The sequence below is a fragment of the Sorex araneus genome, chromosome 6, assembly GCF_027595985.1.
Source record: "Sorex araneus isolate mSorAra2 chromosome 6, mSorAra2.pri, whole genome shotgun sequence".
NCBI lineage: Eukaryota > Metazoa > Chordata > Mammalia > Eulipotyphla > Soricidae > Sorex > Sorex araneus.
The window spans coordinates 361,399-387,208 of record NC_073307.1 but is presented as its reverse complement, the minus strand read 5'-3'; the positions used below and the strand labels follow the sequence as shown (position 1 = coordinate 387,208).

At 46.8% G+C, this 25,810-nt stretch overlaps 1 protein-coding gene across 4 annotated transcripts in view; it reads right to left on the bottom strand.

Moving 5' to 3' along the window:
- Window positions 1–18,209, bottom strand: part of METAP1 (methionyl aminopeptidase 1) — a 52,518-nt gene extending 34,309 nt beyond the window's left edge. For 2 of the 4 annotated variants that reach the window (XM_055143157.1, XM_055143160.1), the window contains exons 1-2: window positions 18,072–18,198; window positions 2,436–2,487 (exon numbers count right to left, since the gene is read on the bottom strand). In XM_055143157.1, coding sequence (XP_054999132.1) covers window positions 2,436–2,487; window positions 18,072–18,185 — 166 coding nt within the window. In that variant the 5' untranslated portion in view covers window positions 18,186–18,198. Of the gene's footprint in view, window positions 1–2,435; window positions 2,488–14,240; window positions 14,393–15,679; window positions 15,824–18,071 lie in introns of all 4 variants that reach the window. The other 2 variants (XM_055143158.1, XM_055143159.1) reach the window with 2 other exon arrangements.
- Window positions 18,210–25,810: the final 7,601 nt, after the last annotated feature.

The following is a 25,810-nucleotide window of genomic DNA, read 5'->3' as shown; positions in this document are numbered from 1 at the left end:
ATACAAATTTTCTTATAAGTCAGGCAGGGCCAAGGAGGTAACTCAAAGGACAGTCTTAGTCCAGAGTATTATACCAGAGCCCCAGATTAAAAACCCAGCAAAACAGGATTCCTTGAACACTGTCGGGAACAGTCCCTAAGCACCACTATTTATATGATTTCCCCCAACCCCAACACACACACACACACACACACACACACACAAATTGGGGGGCATGGCCCACACCCAACAATGCTCGAGGTGTCTGTTACTCCTGGCAGTACTCAAGGAACCATTTGGAATGCCAGGTATCAAACCCGGGTCAGCCGTGTGCAAGACAAACACCCTATCCACTGTACAATCGCTCTAGCCCCAGAACATTGTATTTTTTAAATGAGAGGGGACATAGCCAGAGAGATAATCCAGCAGACAGGGCACTTGCCTTGCACTCGCCTGACCCCATTCAATCCCCATCCCATGTGGTCCCTCAATGCTGCCAGGAGTGATCCCTGAGTGCAAAGCCAGGAGTAAGTCCTAAATACCACTGGGTGTGACCCAAAAACAGAACGAAAGAAAAAAAATTAACTCTACGGCTGGCCAAGATGCTGTGAACATGACTAACAACAAAGCATGAGAAAATTAGCTAACCCTGGGGCTGGAGCGATAGCACAGAGGTAGGGCATTTGCCTGGCATGCGACATACCCGGGTTCGATCCCCGGCATCCCATAAGGTCCCCTGAGCACTGCCAGAAGTAATTCCTGAGTGCAGAGCCAGGAGTAGCCCCTGAGCATCGCTGGGTGTGACCCAAAAACCAAAAAAGAAAAAAAATAAAAACCAAGAAAATTAGCTGACCCTGACCCAGCCTTCTGAGACAACCAACACATAGACACGAAGGTCAGAATCTCCACCAGCAAGAAGAGACTGGCTTGCTGAAGGGTGAGGCAATTGGCATTTTTTAGCAATAAACTATTTTTAATTATCTGTATAGTTGCTTAACTGTAATGCTAGTACAATTTAACTATAAATATAAGCATAACTTTTATATGCACAGGGAAACCAACATATTTGTGTGACTTGCTTAACAGCGACATGATCTTCATCAGTGTCTGGTTCTGAAACCACAGTGCCTCTGAGGTATACCTGTCTGCAATGTAACGTGGAGTGAAAGCAAAGATTAAGATTGAAATTGAACAAAAATAAAAGAAATCTAGGGGCTGGAGAGATAGCACAGCGGGTAGGGCGTTTGCCTTGCACGCGGCCGACCCGGGTTCGATTCCCAGCATCCCATATGGTCCCCTGAGCACGGCCAGGGGTAATTCCTGAGTGCAGAACCAGGAGTAACCCCTGTGCATCGCCAGGTGTGACCCAAAAAAGAAAAAAAAAAAAAGAAATCTAGGCAAATGAAGGCAAGTACTCTAACTGCTGGACTATCTCTTCTACAAATGCAAATATTTCTAGCAAAGAGGCAACTCAGATATAGTTCAAGCAAGCTCCATAAATTCTAACAAAGCCTTGTGTTTGATATTACACATGGTTTACAAGATTCAAAAATATATTACTTTATATGATTACATATAAAAAGAATTAAAAAATTATCAGCTCTAACTTTATTATACTTTCAGAACACTCCATGTATACTTTAAGAACAAGAATTCAAGACTGAAGAGATGGCACAGGGGTTAAATCACTTTCCTCACATGTGGCTGACCCCGCTTAATCCCCAGCAACTACAGACAGTCCACCACCCACAAGTGGGGACTCCAGAGCATACATCCTGGAAGAATACATAAACAGGGGCTGGAATGACAGCACAGTGGGTAGGGCGTTTGCCTTGCACGAGGCTGACCCAGGTTTGATTCCCAGCATCTCACACGGTCCCTCGAGCACCGCCAGGAGTAATTCCTGAGTGCAGAGCCAGGAGTAACCCCTGAGCATTGCTGGGTGTGACCCAAAAAGAAAAAAAAAAAAAGAGTACATAAACACTACCTAGTATAGTCCCAAATTCCAAAAATTTAAAAATAAATAAATAAAAACCGGGTCGGACGCATGCAAGGCAAATGCCCTACCTGCTATTGCTCAAGCCCCTAAATTTTTTTTTTTTAAAAGAGAGAGACCTAGAAATCTTGCTTTGTGTAACACCACTCCTGAAACAAATGGTACAGACCCAGGCTGGAGAGACAGTACAGCAGGTAGGGAGCTCCTTGTGCCCCATCCAGGGTCTACCCCAGCACCCTATGTGGTTTCCTCGGGCACCACCACCAGAAGTGACACCTGAGCAAAGACGGTTTAAATAGCTGGAGGACAATCTCTGCATCCAGAAGCTCAGGATTCACTCCCTGGCAGCATATGATGCCTTAAACACCTCTAGGAGTGGGATTCCTCAGCACTACTAGGTATGGCCCTACAAAAATAAATAATTTTTTTTAAATGGTACAAAAATGTGATTTTTACTTACTTGCTTTCTTATGTAGTAACTTGTGAGTAGCCCAGCTTCCTTTAAAACATTCCTAAAAGAATAAATATGAAAATCAATGTCAGGTATTAAGAAATATTTTAAGAAACAATAAATAAAATAAATAGTTATTGAAAACCATTTGCAAAAACTGGAAAATGTTTTCAAATATTTTAAAACCTTAAGAAATGACACTTACTTAAAATTTCACTTCAGGGGCAAGAGCAATAATACAGCAGGTAGGACATTTGCCTTGCACACAGCTGACCTGGGTTTGATTCCCAGCATCCCACATGGTCCCCGGAGAACTGCCAGGCCTAATTCCTGAGTGCAGAGCCAGGAGTAATACCTGAGCTCCTGGTATTACCTGAGTAATACAGGTGTGGGCCCCTACCCCCCAAAAAAAGTTTTGTTTCAGAAATTTTAAAAAGAGGAAGCTTTGTTTCCAGTTCATGTGCTCTTTTGAATATCTCTCTCTTTCTCCCATAGATCTGTCAATAAAAAACCATTTTTAAAATAATAATTAAAACATAAATAAGCAAGAGGTACCAGGGAGAGCCCAGCAGTTAAGGCGCTTGCCTTACACATGGCTATCCCAGGTCCAACCCATCGCACCATAGGATCCCCGGAGCACTGAGCCAGAAGCCCTGAGCTTACTGCTGGGTATGGCTCAAAAACCAAACAAAATTAAGTAAATAAATAAACAAGAAACATAGGCTCTATTTTAAATAACAATCAGTCATGTTTTAATTTTATCACCAAATTATTTTGAAGAGTTATAAGCCAAGTAATACTGACATCCACCCAGGTGACACGTGAGGAAGAGCCAGGAATAGTCCTGAGTACAGCCAGGTGTGGCCCAAAAACAAAATTAAGAAGAGAAAGAAAAGAAAAATCCAGATTCTTTTTCTACTGATTCCCATTGCAGAGCACTGCAAGGCTGTCAGCAATGAAGAAATGCTGTACCCAAGGTACAAGGAGCTTCTGTTTCCTTTTGGGTCAAGGGTCACACCCAGCAGTGCTTGGGTACCATGTGATGCCAGGGAACAAAACCGGAACTCCACATGCAGTTGAGCCAGCTCATTCCGCCTGTCCCCTCCCAACCCCCACCAATAGATGGTTTGGGTGGTTGGGGCACACCCAGTGGTGCTCAGGGTTTATTCCTGGCTCTGCATTCAAGAATTACTTCTGAACCCACATGCAAGGCAAGTGGCCTTCGTGCTATACCTATATATGTATACATATATAGGTGTGTATATATCACCTATATGACTCTAACCCTAAAGATGACCACAACACACACCTTTTTTCTTTGGGGGGTGGGGGGTCACAACCAGAGTTGCTCAGGGATTATTCCTGGTTTTACACTCAGGAATTACTCCTGGCAGTGCTCCAGGACCATATGGAATGCTGAGGATAGAACCCAGGTTGTGTGTAAGCACCTTACCTGCTCTTGTTACCAATCCAGTACCACTTAAGTACCCTTTGGATCCATGAGTCTATGGTTACAGATGAGATTACAAGTTCTCAGAAATTAAATACTGGGGACTGGAGAAACAGTACAGCAGGCAGGGAGGTTGCCTTGCACATGGCCAACCACAGTTCAATCCCTGGCCTCCCATATGGTCCCAGGCACTACTAGGAGTAACTCCTCAGTACAGAGCCATTAGTCATTCCTGAGTTTTGCCAGTGTGGCCCAAAAACAAACCAAACAATTAATTAAAAAATGAAAAAAATTGGGGCTGGAGCGATAGCACAGTGGATAAGGCATTTGCCTTGCATGCAGCCGACCCGGGTTCGATTCTCAGCATCCCATATGGTCCCCCGAGCACCGCCAGGAGTAATTCCTGAGTACTGAGCCAGGAATAGTCCCTGTGCATCGCCGGGTGTGACCGAAAAAGAAAAAAATAATAAATAAAATGACAAAAAATTAATATCTCAAAACATATCTAGCAAAACGACAGACAATAAATGAGATGGTATATTTTACAAAAGAATGTAACAAGTAAATTATCTAAAAAAATTAAAGTTTTAAAAAAATAATAAAGAAATATAAACAGTTCTCCAAAACTGAAAAACAAGTATTTCCAGACTGAAAAGGGCCTAGAGGATAAAACTCAATCTGCCTAAGGCGTACAGTAGAGGTTCCTCGAAACCTGGCACAGTAAAGATCAAGAGTTCCACTCGGAGCGTGCAGAGGAGTGCATGCCCTAGTGCACCAGATTTCTGAAACACACTGGAAGTTCAAAGAAAGTGAAGAAATAACATGAAAAAACAATTTCCAAACGAGAATTCTACATGCAGCCAAGCTCAAACTCAAGTATCAGGGACCAAGACATTTTCATATTTGCAGAACGCTAGGTCCAGCAGCAGGCAGGGTGTTTGCCTTGCAAGCGGTTGACCTGGGTTTGATCCCCAACATCCCTAGCACTGCCAGGAGTAATCCCTGAGTGCATGAGCCAGGAGTAACCCCTGAGCACTGCTGGCTATAGCCCAAGAAACTAAACAAATAAAATGATATTACCTAAATTGAGAGTCAATTTCACTGAATCAATTCCTGCACTATGATTCTGAGAATCTTGGGAAAGCAATCAATCACTCTCCACATGAAAAAAAATCCCTACACATAGAGACATGGGCTCATAATTCTAATCACTCACACAAGCACAGAGACAGCCTGACCCAGGGACTGAGCTGTGTTCACCAGTAAACTACACTGGCAGATTCCTGCCTCAAGAAACTATGCCATTTGGGGCTGGAGCGATAGTGTAGCGGGTGGGGCGTTTGCCTTGCACGCGACCAACCCAGGTTCGATTCCCAGCATCCCATATGGTCCCCTGAGCACCGCCAGGAGTGATTCCTGAGTGCAGAGCCAGGAGTAACCCCTGAGCATCGCCAGGTGTGACCCAAAAACCAAAAAAATTAAAAAAAAAAAAAAAGAAACTATGCCATTTAAGTCATGCAGGCTAAGAGGAAAATGCACATCTCCTGTAAGAAGTAGGAATAAGTCAGGTAAGGATTCTGGTCCAGCCCAGTAACATTAAGGGAGTTATAGAACCCCCGTGATAAAGAACAGTCAATAAAGACAAGAGCATCCATAGCACCATGGGTCTCCCTCCCCAAACACAAATCTAAAACTATCTTTTGGGGTTGGTCAGGGATGTGATTCAGCGATAGAGCATTTGCAAACACACACACACACACACAAAACACTTTCGGGGAGTGGAGGGGTAGCAGGGCAGAGGGCAGGGACAGCTTGAGGCAGGGAACACTCTGGTGCTGAAAGGTTAAACGCATGAAAGCCTACCATTATAGCAGTATAAATCACGGAGCCTAAAATAAATAGTTTCTTCCCTTAAGGATGTGGAAAATGGCCCTTGGAGAACTCCACAAAATGGTTTTTCATTGGGGTACAGAGCCAAGAAAACAGACCTGCATCCCTGCAAAGCAACACTTTCCTGATTAACAGCAAAAGCCAGGAGAATGCTGTGGCCTTTACAATTTGTCAAAATATTAAAAACTCTTGCTGTCAGCCGCAAATAAACATTAGGGGACTAAAAAAGGAGGTAAAACTAGAATTTGCTTAATGCTCTATAATTTAAGCATGAAAAAAAAAACTGAGAATTAAAGTGTTTCATTTAGTTTAAAGCTCTTCGAGATGAAACTGAATGTTTGATCACTCCCTCCTATATATTCCATGTCTATGGACACTGGTTTTATTTAAACAAACTGTGCTAACAAAATTCATGCCCATCAAACTGCAGAATGTGATCTGTCTCTACACTTGGCAATCTAATACAACCTATTTATAAAGTTTTTCTAAATAGATTAGTGAACAAAATACTTCTGCATCACCCAGTGTCTTTTTATACCCTCAGAGTGCTGACACGGATTTCCCTAAATAAAAATGTCCTCTCTATCCCAACTGATTCACTTAGAGAACGTACAAGTTTTAGTTTTTTCTTCTGGTTAGAAGGCACACCCAGATGTGCTCAGGGCTTACTACTAGCTCTGTACTCAAGGGTTACTCCTGGTGGTGCTTAAAGGGCAAAACGTGGTGCCAAAGGTCGAACCCAGGTCAGCCACATGCAAGGCAAGCATCTTACCCCCCTACCCTGTTTCTGCAGCCCTAGAACACACAAATTTTTTAAATCAGGGAGTAGGTGGGAAGGAACCATCATGAAAAAGAGAAAAAAGTGTTTAAAATATTACAAAAATTAGCTTATTTGCCTCTGTGTGTGTGTGTGTGTGTGTGTGTGCGCATGTGCAAGCAGCAAGCACATATGCTTTTTGGTACACACCAAAAAGTGTCCTAAAAGCTCAGGCGCTTCTCCTAGTTCTGTGCATGGGGACTGCTTCTGGCGGTGCTCAGCAAACCGTGTATGTGCTGGGGACTTGAACCAAGGTCAGCATGTGCAAGGCAAGCACTTTGCCTCCTGTAACTGTCTCCAGCCCCTACAAGGAGATTCCTGGCCAACTAGAGGAGACTAAACCATGGGCCTGAAGATGGCTGCTCTCGGGCCCTCCAGGGCCAGGGACCCACCCACCAAAGCCCAGACCTCTACCCAGCAGGACCCCAGAGGACATATGCCGCCAGAGGACAAGTGGGTTATGGGCTGGGCACAAGCAAGGCATGTCCCCTAAGCCCTATACTATCTCCCCAGTCCAACCCAACAATTTTCCTCCTGGACAGATTCTTATGCACATGTATGTACATACAAATACACACATACATGCATTCTTCAGGATTTGGTCATATAATAATCTCCAGAACAGCATGTTTACAATAGTAAAGACCTGAAACAAGGGGTGTAGCTCTGCAGTAGAACACTTGCTTTGTGTGTGAGGCTCTGGGTTTGAACCCTGCACTTTAAAAAAAAAAAAAGGAGCACCTGAAACTAACATTTCCGTGAATGAAAGAAATAACTAAATATTAATTTAGAGCTGGAGCAATAGTACAGCGGGTATGGCATCTGCCTTCCACGCGGCCGACCTGGGTTGGATTCCCAGTATCCCATATGGTCCCCCGAGCACTGCCAGGAGTAATTCCTGAGTGCAGAGCCAGGAATAACCCCTGAGCATCACTGGGTGTGACCCAAAAAGAAAAGAACAAAAACAAACAAATAATATATTAATTCACAGAATTACTAAACAGCTATAAAAATAAAATATCTAGAGCTATGTGCAATAGTGGTGAACCTGAGGCATACAATGTTAAACAATAGAAGCAGGTTATACGGGCAGGAAAGCTGTACAGTCGGTAACGTGTCTAGTCATGCACACAGCTGACAAGGCCAGATCCCTGGAAACCCATAACGTACTCAAGTCCACCAGGAGTGATCCCTGAGTGCGGAGCCAGGAAAAAGCCCTGCCAAAAAAAAATTAACCCCCCTAAACACAGCCCCCAGAAAAAAAGATTACAGAATAATGCGTAATCAAAATCAAACTTGGAAAAGAAGATGAAAAAACAAAATTCGAGATAACCTTCGAGTGAAGGACACATAATACACTTGTGAGTTTTTAAACTTGTGATTATTATTTACTAATAATACGGGCTGGATGGTAGGGCGTTCGCCTCACGCATCCAACCTGGGTTCGATTCTTCCGCGCCTCTCCGAGAGCCCGGCAAGCTACTGAGAGTATGCACCCTCATGGCAGAGTCAGGCAAGCTACCCGTGGTGTATTCGATAGGCCAAAAACAGTAACAGTAAGTCTCACAATGACATGTTACTGGTTCTCGCTTGACGATTCGATGAGCAACAGGATGACAGTGACAGTGACTAATAATGCAACAATATTTTTTCAGTAAATTAGATGACACAGGCATATATATTTTTTCTTTTTTGATTTTTGATCTTTCAGTCACAACTGGATATATACTCAAGGCCTAGAGTCCAGAATGCTGCTTGGAGGACAACATGTGGGTCAGCCGAGAGCAAACAAGCAGCTTACTCACCATACTATCTCTCCACCTGAAGAACTTTTCAACATGCAGCCAACCTCCTGGCTCCATCCCCCACAGCCCCAGAGCTGAGTCTTCTCAGCACCCTGAGGCATGGCCCAAAACAACAAGAGTAACTTTTTATTGGGCCAGGGATAGAGCTCAGCAGTACAGCATTTGCCTTGTATATATCAGAGCCTGGGGGTACAAACACACACACACACACACACACACACACACACACACACACACACACACACACACACACACACACACACACACACACACACACACACACACACACACACCAGCAAGGTTCTATTCCTGGCATCCCAGGGATAGAGCTCAGCAGTACAGCATCTGCCTTGTATGTATCAGAGCCTGGGGGTACACACACACACACACACACACACACACACACACACACACACCAACAAGGTTCTATACCCACACACACACCAACAAGGTTCTATTCCTGGCATCCCAGGGATAGAGCTCAGCAGTACAGCATCTGCCTTGTATATAACAGACCCTGGGGGTGTATACACACACACACACACACACACATAAGGTTCTATACACACACATACACACACACACCAACAAGGTTCTATTCCTGGCATCCCAGGGATAGAGCTCAGCAGTACAGCAACTGCCTTGTATATAACAGACCCTGGGGGTGTACACACACATACACACACACACATACACACACACACATACACACACACACACACCACACACACGCACCACCACCCCCAACAAGGTTCTATTCCTGGCATCCCATATGATCCTCCAAGTACCACCAGGACTAATTCCCCAGAGCAAAGCAGGAGTAAGCCCTGACCATTGCTAGGTGTGGCCCAAAGACAGAAAAGAGATGGGGGGGAGGTTTTATCCTACATTTTTTTTTGGTTTTGGGCCACACCCAGCTGCACTCCAGGGACCATACAGGGTGCTGGAGATCAAACCAGGTCAACTGAATGCTAAGCAAGCACACTACCCATTGAACTATCTCTCTGACCCCAGCATTTTTTAAAAAGCAATTAAAATTTTTTAAAACCTTAGAGCCCACGGGCTGGAGCCTTGCACACGGCCGACCGGGGTTTTGATTCCTCCATCCCTCTCGGAGAGCCCGGCAAGCTACCAAGAGTATCTTGCCCGCACGGCAGAGCCTGGCAAGCTACCTGTGGCATATTCAATATGCCAAAAACAGTAACAAGTCTCACAATCGAGACGTTACTGGTGCTCGCTCGAGCAAATTGATGAACAACGGGATGACAGTGATACCTTAGAGCCCAAAAGCAACATAAATTATTCACCTCATGACTGCCCTTAAAAATTTTCCCTATGGGGAGCTGAAGAAATAGTACAGCAGGTAAGATACTTCCCTTGCATGTGGCTGACCCTAGATTGATCCCCAGCACTCCATTTATTCCCCAAGCACACCAGGAGTAATTCCCGAGTACAGAGCCAGAAATCACCCCTGAGCTTCATCAGGTAGCCCAAAAACAAAAATAGATTTTTCTCTACAATTGCTTAGTAGTAAAAACTGCCAAGTAATCAGTATTCTGTAGTCCAACTCATTACTAGTACCAGTAGTATGGAATATGGAATAAAATAAATCCCTGTCCAAAAAAAGAACTACAACATAAGCTTGTGGCACATACACTTGCCTATTCCACTGAATGATCTGGTTCACACGTAGCTTCTGAAAGAGTGACCTTCACTACTGAAAGCAGAACTGCCGCCCGCCACTCTATCAAGGCAGGATCATCAAAGTTTAAAGTATGGAGCAATGTCAGTCGCCCCCCCCTTTACAGAGACAAGGGAAGGGAAAGTCTCCAATGCATAGGTCACCTGTACTCTAATCTCTCTCTCCTTTGAGATCTGTGCCTATGGCCCAGGAAGTGTCCCAGCAGCAGACCCAGCTGACAGGCCAGGACTCTTGGGAAAGTCGTTCTGCATCATGGTACAGCTCTGCTATACTGAGGAATGGCCCCTACTCAACCTGGCAACAAAACATGAGCCAGTAGACACAGAAATAAAAGAACTATATTTCTAAAGGTAACTGCACTTTAGGAGTCAGAGAGACAGTACACCACATGGCCAACCTGGGCTCAATCCCTGGCACCCCATATGGTCTCCCAAGACCTGCCAGGAGCATGCCCTGAGCACTACGTGTGGGAGGGGGTGGGGAGAGGAGGCAGAGAGGCAAGGGGAGGGGAGGAGGGGAAGATGAGGAGAAGGAATCACTTTAATACAAAATTCTCTTTTTTTGTAGAGGAAATTTTATTTTTGTAGAGCCTCTAGTACCAGGGGCTACTCCTAGTCCCAAGGGTTGCTTCAAGATTGCCCCAGGTGGTGCTCGAGGCCACGTGGTGCCAATAATGAAATCTGGGGCTCGTACATAATAAATCTGGGGCCAGTGAGAGCTCAGCCCACTGAGCTCTCACTGGCCCTTGAACTGAACATTTCAGATGCCACAGAAGTGGCATCAAGCAGCACTTGTCTTTTTGTGACAGGCTTACATCCGTCAGCATAACGTCCTCAAGAGTCATGCATATTGTGATGCCTGCCCTAAAGGAGAAAAGCATTTCACTGTACATCTATACCATATTGTACTTATCCATTTATCTGTCCATGGACATTCAGGCTATTTTCATACTCGTCAACGGTGAAACGTGCTGCAAGGAAAGAAGTGCCTAAAACATATAGTTGGAGACTTTTCCAGGTATTTCTGCTCTTCGAAGCTCAACTACACTATAGATGAAGGCAGGTTTGTATCACAGAGAGCATTTGTTTATTCAAAGCGAGCCATGGGGGCAAAAGGATAGTACAGCAGGTAGGGTGTTTGCCCTGCACACTGCCAATCCCGGTTCGATCCCCAGCATCCTATCTGGTCCCCTGAGCCCACCAGGGGTGATTCCTTACTGCAGAGCCAGGAGTAACCCCCAAGCATCACCAGATGTGGCCCAAAAACAAACACAAAAGGAATCACATCCAGGGCAGTAGCTTAAAGGGCTGAGTTCCTGCTTTGTGTGCAGGAGGCCCAGGTTCGATCTCCAGCACCACATGGTCCCCCAGAGTACCAGCAGATGTGGTCCACACACACTGCATGCACAAAAGCATGTATGTGCACAAAAAGGTGAGCTGTAACTTGCTGGGGGGGGGGGGAAACAACCTGTCCAGGCAAATATAAGGGAATGTTTCTTTTTCAAACTGAGAGGCGAGAGGTTCCAGAAAGAGTTATCTCGGAATTCCACTCAATTAAAGCTTCATGGTGAACTTAGTATGGTGTATGCACATGTGCAAATGGGCTTGCAAAGAACCCCAAAGGCAAGTCCGCATTCATTAGCAACAGTTTCAGACTACAGCTCTTCGGTCCCATTCTCTAATGCGGCAGGCAGCTACCTCTGTGCTTATGGTCTGTCAGCCAAACCTACCAAATACTCTCAGACCAAACCAAAACTCCTGCAACATGCCAAACCTGAAAAAAAACTTACATGCAAGAGAGATAGCCAAGATCGATAGAGGGCTGGAGCAGATGTTTGGCGTGCAGGAAGTTCAACCTCCAGCACCTTATAATGGATCCCCAAGAGCAGTCCCTGGGCACAGAGCCAGGAGTGGCCCACACTGCATATGACCAGGTGTGGCCCCAAACCAAATAATCATAATTACACAGCAGGCCAGGCAGAGTGCACATCTCATATGTACGAAGACCTAAGCAAGGCATGGCATCCCACGCTCTGCCACATGTGACTCTCCAGTGCCCCTGGTGTGCTGGTGGGCCACGCACTGGGAAAAAACACCAAGAGTGGCTAGGGGTCCCTAAGAACACTGAGTGGGACCACTCTATATTTTTTCTTTTTTTCTTTTTTTTTTTTTTTTTTTGCTTTTTGGGTCACACCTGGCAATGCACAGGGGTTACTCCTGGCTCTGCACTCAGGAATTACCCCTGGCGGTGCTCAGGGGACCATATGGGATGCTGGGAATCGAACCCGGGTCGGCCGCGTGCAAGGCAAACGCCCTACCTGCTGTGCTATTGCTCCAGCCCCGGGACCACTATATTTTTAATAAAAAATTTTAAAGCCACTTTTCATACCTTCTTCCTTTCCTTTTGTTTCTGAGGCACCATGTTAATTGTGATAAAACAGTACTATCAAGGGTGGCAGAAAGATACAGAAGGAGTATAAAGAAAATGCTTACAACATATAACAAGTATAATATGCTATGACTGCCTCTCCAATAATGAACATGAATTCTAGAAATACACCATATTGTCAGGAACTCTGCTACCCAATAAGAAAGGGTTTCTGAAAGCAGAACTGTGTTTCAAAGCTGCCTATTAGAATGGCAATATTTTCTCACTTTCCAATTCCAACCAGGCACCCACCGAGAAACCACTGCTTCTTCTGCAAGAACCTGTTCCAAGGCTGGAGAAAGAGATCTATGAAATGAGGACAAGCTTATATGCAGGAGGCCTGGGTCCACGACCCTGTGCCATTCCCGGCTCCAGGTGATCCCCCAAGTGCCAGGCTAGGATGAGCCCCCAAACATCACCAAGTATATTTCACAACACACCTCCACCCCACCACAAAAAGAACCTGTTATAAGAAGTTGTTCAATATGTTCATAAACGAGTACTACTTCTCCCTGAGTATTATTTAAGTGGGTTTGGGGCCATACCCAGCAATGCTAGATATCACTCCTGGCAGTGCTCAGGGGACCATATGTGGTTGGTTGGCCATGTACAAAGCAAGCATCCCAGTCACTGTACTATCTCTTGAATATTTCCAAATCTTGGTTATTTTCAAACCTTCTTAATAGCTACCCTACTAGATACAAGGCTCTTCACACAATAAAACCGTTCACTGAATGCACATCGAGCCTCTGGGTTTTCTCCTCGGCTCCATCACAGCACCCTCCCTTACAAAATCAGAAAATATTAGCAAACAAACAATGATGCCAAACCCAGTCTTCCATTCACAACATACAATTTTTTTGCTTGATTTTGGTTTATGATGTTTGGGTCACACCCAGCTGTACTCTAGGGCAATTCCAGTGCTCAGTGCCTAACGGTACCAGGGATCAAACCCAGGGCTCCTACATGCAAAGCATGTGATATAACCCTCTGAGTTATCTCCGGAGCCCCACAGTGTACTCTGTTTGTATGTCTACAAATGATTGCAATGCTCAGGTTATGTTCAGGGGTCCTTTAAGGACAAGACGGCATCTGCGTGGGCTGTTCACTAGGACTATGAATGCTCTTTACCTGCTTTCTCAGGCCCATGGGCTTCTCCTCTTCCATTTAATAAAGTCAGCACATATATACTAAAGTCAGTACAATATTTAGAGAAACAGAAAAATGAATAAATCATAACTAACCTAAAAAAAAGTTTTAGGGGGGCTGGAGCAATGGTACAGCAGGTAGGGTGTTTGCCTTGCATGTGGCCGTCTTGGGTTCAATTCCCAGCACCCCATATGGTCCTCTGAGGCTGCCAGAGCGCAGACCACTGCCAGGTGTGGCTCAAAAACCAAAACATTTTTAAAACCTCTAAAATACTCCCAAAGTAGGTATACACAAACTACCATTAACTAAAATCAAACTCCTTTAAATACAATAAAACTTTTAAGTCCGAAAAGCTTGATTTTTCAAGAAAATGAATTTTACTGTTAAAGAAACAAATATTCTTGGGACCAGAGAACCAGAACAGTGAGTAAAGCATTTCCCTGGCATGTTACCAACCCCATATGCCCCCACCAAGCCCCGCCAGAAATGATCCCTGAGCACAGTTGAGTATAATCAAGAAAAGAAAAAGAAACAAACTTCTTAAAATTCAGCACTTAAATAAAAATAAATTTACCTTCTTAAGCATATGAAACAGTGTAAGAGCAAATATGGATTGGATTTGCCAATATACAACTTCTGAACAAAATTTGGTTGATTTACATACACTTAGCATTTAGTCTTCACCAAAATCCTCATGTATTTTCAATGGCATCACTTAAAAGCCTGCTACAGAAAAACAGAGAGGTTATTTGCCCAATGTCACACAGTAAGAAGGTAACAGGGTAATGATTCAAAGTAGCAGTTTAGTTGTCTATGCTACCTTCTGATATATTTGTTTGGGTCAAACATTCATTAACCACCTACTGCATATATATCACTGTCTTGAGAAATCATAGTGCAGCAAACAAGAGAGCTTATTCATGAAATGCACCTATGATACAGAGATATCTAAAACACAGAGACTGTACACAATGTTATAAAAGAAATCAGATGATATGACAGAGACACTGGGAAAGTCTTCCTTCTGCTAAGTGTTCCAGAAAGGCATTATAGTTTGCTCTGTTTGTTCCCAAAGATAAGCTAGTAAGCAATGTAGGCACCAGAGAACAAGGCGCAGAGTACAAGACAGTCTGCTCTTGGTGCAGGTCACGGTGGAAAGGCCTAGTACTCATCACAGAGATGGAGAGTGGGCGAGGAAAGCAGTGAGTTCATCAGCCCCAAGTTGGGATTGAAGACACACTTATGGGGCCTGGGAGATGGCTTAGAGGGCTTAAGAACATGCTTCGCACGCAGAGCCTCGCCCAACCCAGCTACCCCAAACACCAAGTCAGGAGAGAGCCTGTGAGTACTACTAGAGCTACCCATCCCCCCACATCCAAAAGAAAAAAATAAATTACAAAGTTGTGATTCTCGAGACAGGTGTCATCCTGAGTAGAAAAACAATTTCCTGAGCACAAAGGTAACTACTCATTGGAGCAAAAATATAAAACTGGACTCAGAAGAGGGTTAGAACCCCTACCGGCACCTGGGCGTTATCTGTTATGGGTAAAGACAAGCACAATCAGACTACGGGAAAAGAACTTTTATGAGTACAGATCTGAAAAGGTGGGAAATTATAGTTCACTGCAACTGAAATCACTGTAACTGACTTGTTAGGGAATTTTTTAAAACTACCTGCAGGGAGCTGGAGCAATAGTGCAGCAATAGTGCAAGGCAGTAGGGCACTTGCCTTGCACACTGCTGACGTGGGTCTGCGCCCTGACAACCCATGTTGTACCCCGAGCCCTCCAGGAGCAATCCCTTAGCAGAGCCACGAGTAAGCCCTTAGCACGATGAGGGTCTGGCCCAAAAATTAAACAATTTTTTAAAATACGTGTATGAGGTAGTAATGTGAGTAAGAGACAACATGAGGTCAATCAGGATTTGACTACAGATTAATGACAAAATCAGAGATATACTGGCAGAACCCATGCAAGTAAGATACCTCCACCCTGCCATACTGAACAATCCTACCTGTGTTCACAAGTGCCTTAGCATTCTTCTACAAACTCCAATGAGCCAAAGTTCTTTTCACTGAGGAATACCAAACTAGGGGGTGGTTCAATGGCAGAGATTTGCATGTGTGAGGCTCTGGACTGCAGCCTCTCAACCCAAAACCTGAAGACCAGAGAGAGAGTACAGGAGGCAGGAAGCTTGACATGCACGCAGCTGACCCAGGTTCAAGTCCCCAGAGCCCAGCATCCCATATAGTCCCCTGAGCACCAGAGAGAGGGAAGGGAGGGAGGGAGAGGGAATAAAGATAGCCTTGATGAATATAGCTTCATAGTCTCTTTGTTGTTAACTTTCTTTGTTTGTGGCCACAACAGTGCTCAGGGCTTACTTCTGGCTCTGTGCTCAGGGATCACTCCTGGGAGGTTCAAGGGACCATACGGGGTGTCAAGGACCCAACTCGGGTTGGCAGCATGTAAGGCAAATACCCTACCACTGTACTATGGCTCAGGCCCCTACAGTACCCTTTTTTTTTAATTGAATCACAGTTCAATTAAAATACGCAGTTACAAAGTTGTTCATGATTGGGTTTCTGTCATACAATGTTCCAACAACCCACCCCTTCACCAGTGTACATTTCCCAGCACAATGTTCCTAATTTTCTGCCACCCCCAAACATCTTTTTCTTTTTCTTTTTTTTTTTTGAGGATACATTCCACCCTTTTTGAATTCAGCAGTTTAGTGTCTATACAAATTAATCTACTTAGCCTTACAAACTAATTTTCAACACAATATAAACCCTATTATATCTGGATGACACAAAATTACCAAAATGAAAACTTTATGTTTCTAAGTCTAGGTTCCCACATAAACCTCCACAAATCAAAATATAGACATTATTTTAAGAAAACAAAAGTACTCACACCCAGCTTAGCATGTGGAGTAATCTTAATGCTATTTTTAGATCAAGCAACACTTCTCCATGTGCAACTTTTTCCAAATGCTACACACAAGGTCAATGATCAGATCTCAACTAAAATCAAAACCTATACAACAAAGCTAGGATCTTTCACAATCTCTTACTTACAATACTACTTTAGGGATTTTATGTTTATTTTTAGCACATGATTATATTTACCTAATTTATATTTAAAATACATGTGCATACTGTAATATATATGTATTTTACTCTCCAAACTTTTGTACAGTGTTAAAACTGGCATACTAAAAAAAATACTTCATATTTTATCAGCATTTCACTGGATATGTGGTCCTCGGAAAAACCATCAAATACGAGAAAATCCTCCCCCATCTTTCCAGTAGTGGAAAAGGAGAACAAAAGTGGCTCAACTAGTTCAAGATCGCAGCGTGATTAACAAGGGCAGGGCTGGAGCAAGCCCTGGACTCTGCTCCTGCCCCGCTCACCCTGGAAGAGCCATGTGCTTCCCAACGGCCGCCCCGTGCCGGCAGCAGAGTCCGAGCAGGTGGGCAGGGGCGCGGTGCGGACCACCGGCCGCACCCCGCGCACTTCGCGGCCCGGACAGCACCCGCCGCGGGCCTGTCGGGTCCATCCGAGAGAAACTCAGGCACTGAGACGTGACTCACCCCATTAACTCGGGTTTCTAACCGAGAGCCGGGCTCACAGACCTCTGCGCCCACCTCCAGAGTTCCCAGCACGCCCGGGTCGCAGACGCGGCAGGCAGGGCCAGCGCCCGGAGGGGCCCGCACGCCTCTTCCCCCGGACGGACGGACGGACGGACGGACGGACGCCACCGGCGCCGGGACCCCACCAGCCCCCTCACCTGCCCAGGGGGCCCCACCTGCGCTGGGGCCTCCTCTCCCAGATGGACGGACGCCACCTCGCCGGGGACCCCCACCTGCCCTAAGGACGCCCACCTGCCCCGGGGGCCCCACTTGCTCCCCCACCTGCCCCGGGGGCCCCACCTGCCCCGGGGGCCCCACCTACGCCGGGGCCTCATCTCCCCTGGACGGACGGACCCCACCTGCCCCGGGTACCCTCACCTGCCCCGGAAGCCCACACGCCGGTCCCGGGGCCTCGCGTGTCCGGGGACCCTCGCCGCGCCCGGGACCCTCGCCGCGCCCCGGGACCCTCGCCGCGCCCCGGGACCCTCACCGCGCCCCGGGACCCTCACCGCGCCCGGGGACCCTCGCCGCGTCCGGAGCCCCCTGCCCCGGAACCCTCGCCGCGTCCCGGGACCCTGGCCGCGCCCCAGGACCCTCACGGCGTCCGGGGACTCTCGCCGTGTCCGGAGCCCCCCTGCCCCGGGAACCGCGGGACCAGCCGCCGGGCCCGCGCCCGCCCCAGCCCACGGCCCGCGTGCGCCCGCGCCGCCCGCCCGAGGTCCCGGTGCGGCGGGGAGTGCGGGGGAGGCGGGCCGACGGCGCGGGCGCCTACCTGAGAGCAGAAGTACGAGCCCTGGATGCCCAGCTTGATGCAGGTGGGGCACTGGAGCTTGGCCTCGCGGCTACAGCCGTCCGTCTCACACACCCGCGTCTCCACGGCCGCCATGCTGCCTGACTGGGCGGGGCTTCCTGGGGGCGGGGCCTGGCTCAGGCGAGCGGGGCGGGGCCTCAGCAGGAGGCGGGGCGGGGCCGGGTCCACGCAAGTGGGCGGGGCCTCACCAAGAGGCGGGACGGGCCAGGCTGAGGAGTACGGCGCCTGGCTGAGAAGAGCCGGGCGGGGCCTCAGCAGGAGGCGGGGCGGGGCCGGGTGGAGGCGACGGGGCGGGACCTCACCAAGAGGCGGGGCGGGACCGGGCTGAAGCGAACCTCGGGCGGGGCCTCACCAAGGCTGGGCGGGGCCTGGCTGAGGCGAGCGGGGCGGGGCCTCACCAAGAGGCGGGTGGAGCCTAAGAGCGCGACGGGGACTCAATGGAAGGAGGGGCGGGGCCGGGCTGAGGAAAGCGCAGCCGGGCCTCGCCGAGGCGGCAGGTCCCGAGGTGGCCGGTCAGATCCGGGCGCCGAGCTGGAGGAAGCGCGCCGAGTACAGAACAAGCCCGCGCGCAGGCCGGCGCCCCGCCCCCGTGCGCTCCGCCCACCCACGCCGACTGCCATCGCTCCGCCCACATTTGCGCGTCGAGCTGGCGCCCCGCCTACGCCGCGCGCGCTACGGGCTCCGCGCCTGCGCTTCGCACTCGCGCGCGCGCACATCCGCCCGCCCGCCCCACGGCCTGAGCCCGGCCCCTGCCGCGCCGTGGCCCCGCCTCCGCGCCTGTGTGCGCACCGGGGCCCCGCCCACAGCGTGGGCCCCGCCCGCCAGGAGCACGTGACGCCGGCAGCCACCCTGTCCAGGACCAGGCGTGTCCTGAGTCGGTCTCCAGGGGAGATTGCCCTGGGGGAGCCCCGGCCCCATCCCGGAGTCACGCTGGGGGCGTCTGGCGGGGCCGTGTGCAGGCTCCTCTCGTCCTCTAGTCGGGGTCTCGTGCACAGACCCCCGCTGTGGCTGTGCGATGGAAGGTCTCCGCAGCGCCCGCGAAGGAGCAGTCTCCCGCGTGAGGGGTGCTAAGAAGGGTCTGCTCTGGCCTCCACCAAAGGTCCTGGCTGCTGTCGCTGGGCAGTGAGCCTGTGCCCTCCATTTAATGTTTAGAGTTTGGGTCACAACAGAACCATTATCAGATTTTTTGTGTTTCCCAGCAGGATCAAGAGAAATGGAGGGGAGACTGCATTAATCTTAATCTTGAAATTGCTGAATTAAAAGAAGTTTTTGAGCAGCTGATACAAACCTGTAGGCTGAACCTCTTCAACACGATCCTCTATCAGCATAAGTGATTTTCTCACTTGTGTTTAAATAGGACTGAAGCGATAGCACAGTGGGTAGGGTGTTTGCCCTTGCATGTGGCCGACCCGTTTCGACTCCTCTCGGAAAGCCCGGCAAGCTCCCCGTGGCGTATTCAATATGCCAAAAACAGTAACAACAAGTCACAATGAAGACGTTTCTGGTGCCCGCTCCAGCAAATGGATGAACAATGGGACAATAGTTTTGCTGTGCTACAGTGCTTAGATATAATCTATACTAGGAAAGGGACAGGAAAGCCATCAGCTAAGCTCTGAACTTAGTGTAGTGGAACCCTTACCTCTGGGGAGGCTGGCAGACCATCGGGAAGGTGCTCAGGGCTAGTCCTGAGAGTGCTCCAGAGATAATATGTGGTGCGGAGGCCCAATGGCTCCTCCACATCCAAGGCAAGAGCCTTAGTCCCCTGCTCTATATGTCTGGCCTCTGAAATCCATACTGAAAAAAAGGAAAAAAATGGGAGGTAGAGAGAGTATAACAAGTGGGGTCCATGCCTTGCTTGCGGCCCACCCAACTAAAATCTTCAGCATCCCATAAGAGCCCCCACACCTGCCAGGAAATGACTAAACCCTGAGCATTGCTGGGTGTGGCCCAAAAACAAAACAAAAGATAAATTTAAAACGTGTGTTTATTTGATTAAAAAAATTGTTTTACCTTTTACCTTTTGAGTAAATTTTGCATTAATCAAATTTTCTTTGACAAATTAGTTTTTCTAGCAGTCAACATGGACAGGGAGGGGCGGGGGGTGACCCTCAGGCTCCCTGACACCACAGAGTCACCACTATGGCCCTGGCCGGACTCCAACAACTCAGGACCAAATTTTCGAAGAAATTAAACTGCCAAAAATTAGGTATGTGGGAGCCACACCCATAAACCACCTCCAATGCAGCCATACAAGCTCATTTATTGACCCACAGATAAATCTTGAAAGAAGTCAAAAGCAGTAGTTAATCTCTGAACTACAGTTAATCTACAACCCATGCAAGGCTGAATAGGACAGGGTCGATCAGAGGAGATTAGGTTTACCTGGTGCCTACCCAAGCAGAGTCCCCTGAAGTTACTTGCTCCCACAACCAAAATCGCCTCCGTGCCCCCAGTTAGATTCTACCATCTTGGGATGGTCCTCACCAAGATATTAATCTCCTTAAAATTTGGGTATGCAGGTTTTGTGACTGAAACCTCCAGACTTTCTTGGGAGTTGAAATACCCCCTCACCTCCCTGGACTTCCAGAAGCCCCTGCAGTCACATCCATGCCCCAAAGCTGCCACCCAGTTAAAAAAAAAAAAAAAAGCTACTCCAGCTATACCTCTATACCTGCCCAATAAAAATCACTTGTATCACTTGTTGACCCGTTGATCTTCAATTTGCTCGAGCCAGCACCAGTAACGTCTCCATTTGTCCCTGTCACGTGCCAGTGCAGCCCAATGATATCTGCTCGCTCCAGGAACAGGAAGAGCCTCAAATCGTTCATTGAGGGGTTTGACGAAGAAATCTGACCATCTAGTTGGTGGGCAGCCACGAGGTTTTCTGACGTCCCGTGGAATCCAGTCGGTAACAGCTCTAGTCCAGCAGTCATTTCTGAATCGCATTACATGATCAGCCCATCTGATTTTTGATGCCTTGGCAAACGAGACAGCATCCCTGATTCTTGACCGTCAATGGAGGTCAGAACTCCGGATTCCTTCTCTCACTTGAGTGAGACGTGTGATACTCCTAGCATAGCTCTTTCGATTCCTCTTTGGGATACCCGAATAGCATTCTCAACCTGTTTGCGTAGGGCCCAGGTCTCTGAGGCATATGTTAGTACAGGAAGAACGGTGGACTCGAAAAGATGTACCCGGAGTCAGAGGTCCTTCGTTCTCTTAACCACTTCTTTGATGCTCTTGAAGGCATTCCACACTACTCTCTTCCTCCTGCCAAGTCGCTCCTCCTGTTGATTTTTCGACCCAGGTACACATAGCTGCTGCATTCAGAGATGTTCATTCCATTGAGAGCTAATGAAGCTTCAGGGACTAGTTCGTTTTTCATGAGCATCGTCTTGTTAAGATTCAGCTGCAGTCCGACCTTTCCACACTCGTGGTCGAAGTCGGCCAGCATTTGTGCCGCTTGGCTAATGTTTGGTGTTATGAGAATGATGTCATCAGCAAAGCAGAGGTGGTGTAATTACTGACTATCTACCTTCACTCCCATTCCTTCCCATTCCAGCTGTCAAATGATGTTCTCAAGGGTGGCACTGAAGAGTTTTGGTGAAATGGTATCACCCTGCCGCACCCCTCTCTTTACATCAATGATCACTTCCTTGTAGAATGGTGAGATCCTGGTGGTGAATCCACAATACAGCTCTCAGAGGATTTTAATATACTAAATTTGAACGCCCTGTTTGGCTAGGGCTTCGATGACCACTTCAGTCTCAACAGAATCAAAGGCCTTCTTTAAGTCTCTGAACGTCAGACAGAGCGGCATCTTGAACTCTCGCGAAACTTCAATGAGTTTGGTCACTGTGTGGATATGGTCGATGGTGCTGAATTCCCTTTGGAACCCGGCTTGCTCACATGGTTGTCCTTCGTCTAGTGTTCTGCCTATGCTATTCAGGATGACACGAGTGAACAACTTGTAGACGACAGATAGCAGGCAGACTGGATGATAATTGCCGATGTCGTGGATGTCTCCCTTCTTGTACAACAGAACAATCCTACTGGTTTTCCACTGAGACGGAACCTTGCATTCAGACAGGTAGCATGTAAAGAGCCGAGCCAGTGTATTGATGAGTACTGAACACCCTGAACAAACAGGATGACTTCTGGCAGAAGGATGGATGTTGTAACATTGTATGACCGGAACCCAATCATGAACATCTTTGTAATGGTCTTATCTCATGGTGATTAAATTAACAAAAGAATATTTATGCATCATTGTTCTGTTTTAGTTTGGTTTTTATTGTGGTTTGGGGGCCACATCTGGCAGTGCTCAGGGCTTACTCCTAGCTGCATTCTGGCATCATTCCTGATGGGCTCAGTGGACCCTATGGGGTGCTGGGGATCAAACCCAGGTCAGCCATGTGTGAGACTCTATACCCACTTCACTATCTGCTCAGCCCCACATCGTTGTTTTTGTTGTTGTAGTTCTAATCTTATTTTGTTTTGTTTTGGGGCCACACCTGGCAGTGCTCAGGGCATATTCTTGGCTCTAAGCTCAGGGTCACTCTTGGCTGGGCTCAGGGGACTCTATGACGAGCCAGGGATCAAACAGGTTGGCAGAGAACAAGGCAAGTACCTCATCTGCTATACTACTTATCTGTCCTTGTTCTAATTATTTTTAATAAGGCATTGTAAGTATTTAATATTAGTTTCATATGTTCAGCATAAATATTAAATTTATGCATATATGTAGAGTGTCACAATAAATCTAGTTATATGCATCATCATACATTTCAGAAAAATTATTTTTATATGATGAGAACTTTTATAATACAGTTGTATTGCTGTACATGAAATCAACATGACTTACTTGTTTATAACTTGAAGTTTAGAACTTATTTTTTGGTGAAGGGAGCCATACCCAGTGATGCTCAGGGCTTACTTCTGACTCTGAACTCAGAAATTACTCCTGATGGATCCTGGGGACCATATGGTATGCCCAAGATTGAGCCCAGGTTGGCTGCATGCAAGGAAATTGCCCCAACCACTGTACTTTCTCTCTGGCCCCAAGGAACTTTTCTTTACTGAAGCCATTCGGTGCCTGTGGGAACTCAGGCACATACAAACTACTCCCCGCATTGTCTCCCTCGACCAAAAAAATTGTAGCTTTTAATCCTTTTCACCTGTTCTACACACACACACACACACACACACACACACACACACACACACTCTATACTATGCATTAAGATCACTGGCTTTTCTCTTTGTTTTTGGGGAACCATACCCAGTGTTGTTCTAAACCTACTTTCAGAACTAGGATTCCCACATGGAAAGCATGTGCGCCAGTCCTTTGAATCATGTACTTGCCCCCCTCTTTCTTCCTTAATTAAAAAAAAATAATAACTGTTTGGGTTGAGAGGTAACACAAGCGATAAGGCGCTAGGGAGGGATATTGGGAACATTGGTGGTGGAAAATGCGCACTGGTGGAGGGGTTGGTGTTCGATCATTGTATAACTGAAACTCAACCATGAAAGCTTTGTAACTGTATCTCACTGTAATTCAAATTTTTAAAAGTTTTTTTTTTTTTTTAAGTGGTAAGGTCGCCTTGCCTCTTGCAAAGGCCAAGACGCTGCCTCCAACCCCCAGCAGGCCATATGCTCCCCTGAGCACCAGCAGGGGTCACTCCTGAGCATAGAACCAGGAATTAGGGATAACCCCTAAGCACTGTTAGGCGTGGAGCAAAATCCAAAATAAGTGAAATTTAAAGTACTTTTAAAATAACAATAATAAATTAATTGTTTATGCACTAGAGAGATTGCAGAGAAAATGGGGTACTCAAACCAGGATCAGCACACAGCTGATCTCCAGTGCTACATGGGGTCCCTAAAGCATCACCAGGAGTGATCCCTGAGCACAAAGAAGTAAGCCCTGAGCATCACAAGGTATACCCCCAAAACCAAATAAAAATAAATAGGGGTCCAGTGAGACAGTACAGAAGGCAGGCTGTTTGCTTTGCACACATCCCACTGAGTTCAATCGCCAAAACTACATATACCCCCCAAGCCCTGCCAGGAAGGATTCCTGAGCACAGAGTTAGGAGTAACTCTGTGGCCCCAAAAATGAATAAATAAATTGGGGTTGTCTGAGATATAGCTCAGGAGTTGAGGCTCTTGCTTACATCACACTGACCCTAGTTCAAATCACCAGTACCACATAGGGCCCACGTCCCCCACCTGCAGCACTTCCCATGGTTACACAGAGCTAGGAACGGCCCCTGAGCACAGCCTGATGTACCACCCCCTCCATAAAAAAGAACTTCTTTTGGCTGGGGAGACGGCTGAAGAACTGAAGAGTTCATGCTTCACATGTTTAATCCCTGGTTTAATCCCCAACATGTATGGTCTCCAAGTACTGCCAGTAGTGCATGTGGCCATCAAAAATAATAACTGTGTTTGCAATATAAGCATACAAACTATGTAATAAAGCCAAGAAACACATTTAAAAAATTATGGAACATAAGCAAAAAGAAACCAACCATTATTTATAGGACATATATGTATATATCTGTCACTGTCACTGTTGTCCCGTTGTTCATCAATTTGCTCGAGTGGGCACCAGTAACATCTCCATTGTGAGACTCATTACTGTTTTGGACATATCGAATACGCCACGGGTATACATATATACATATACGTATATGTATATATAATTTTAGCACAGCGGGTAGGGCATTTGCCTTGCACGTGGCCGACCTGGGTTTGATTCCTCTGTCCCTCTCGGAGAGCCTGGCAAGCTACCAAGAGTATCCCGCCTGCATGGCAGAGCCTGGCAAGCTGCCCGTGGTATATTTGATATGCCAAAAACAGTAACAACAATGTGCTCTTCGTGTTCCTGGAACAAGCAGATGCCATCGGCTACACTAGCACGCTACAGGGACAAATGAAGATGTTACTGGAGCCTGCTCGAGCAAATCGATGAACAACAGGATAACAGTGATACAGTGATAATTTTTTTCAGTGCCAGGAATAGAATATAGGCTCTCACATATTTTTTGATGTATATGCTATACCACTAAGCCACACATTGGGCACTATACCACAAAAAAAAAAATGGGGGTGGGGAGGGCCAGACCCAGCAGAACTCAGAGACTTAGAGCGTGGGATCACTCCAAATAATACTCAGGGGATCATGGGATACCACAGGCTGAATCCAAGTCTCCTGCATGCTAAGCATGTATTCCAGCCCTTTGAACTATCTCCCTACAAATGTTTTAGCCAAAAATGAATTATACCATATAATTATTTAGTTACCTGCTTTCTGACGTTGTGATTGTCCTTTATTATTATGGATATTCTTTTATCACATGTTAGTGTATATATAATATTTTGTATGAATAAACTACTGACCCAAATCTACAAATAATAGACATTTAACTTATATTTTTTATATTGTCGTTTACTCTGTATCACTGTCTAGACCAAAAGTATGATCTCCAACCATTTCTGTCCACTAGAGTCACTCCTGCGTACATAGCCAGGAATAGCCCCTCTCAGCACTCAGGGGAGGCCTAAAAACCAAACAACCCACCACCACAGAAAAAAAAAGTTGAAATCCAAAGTAAAAAAAAAAAATTCCTGAATAACTTTGGTTTGGGACTTAACTATTCAGTAAAAATAGCTCTTTTGTCTTTCTGCTAAAAGAA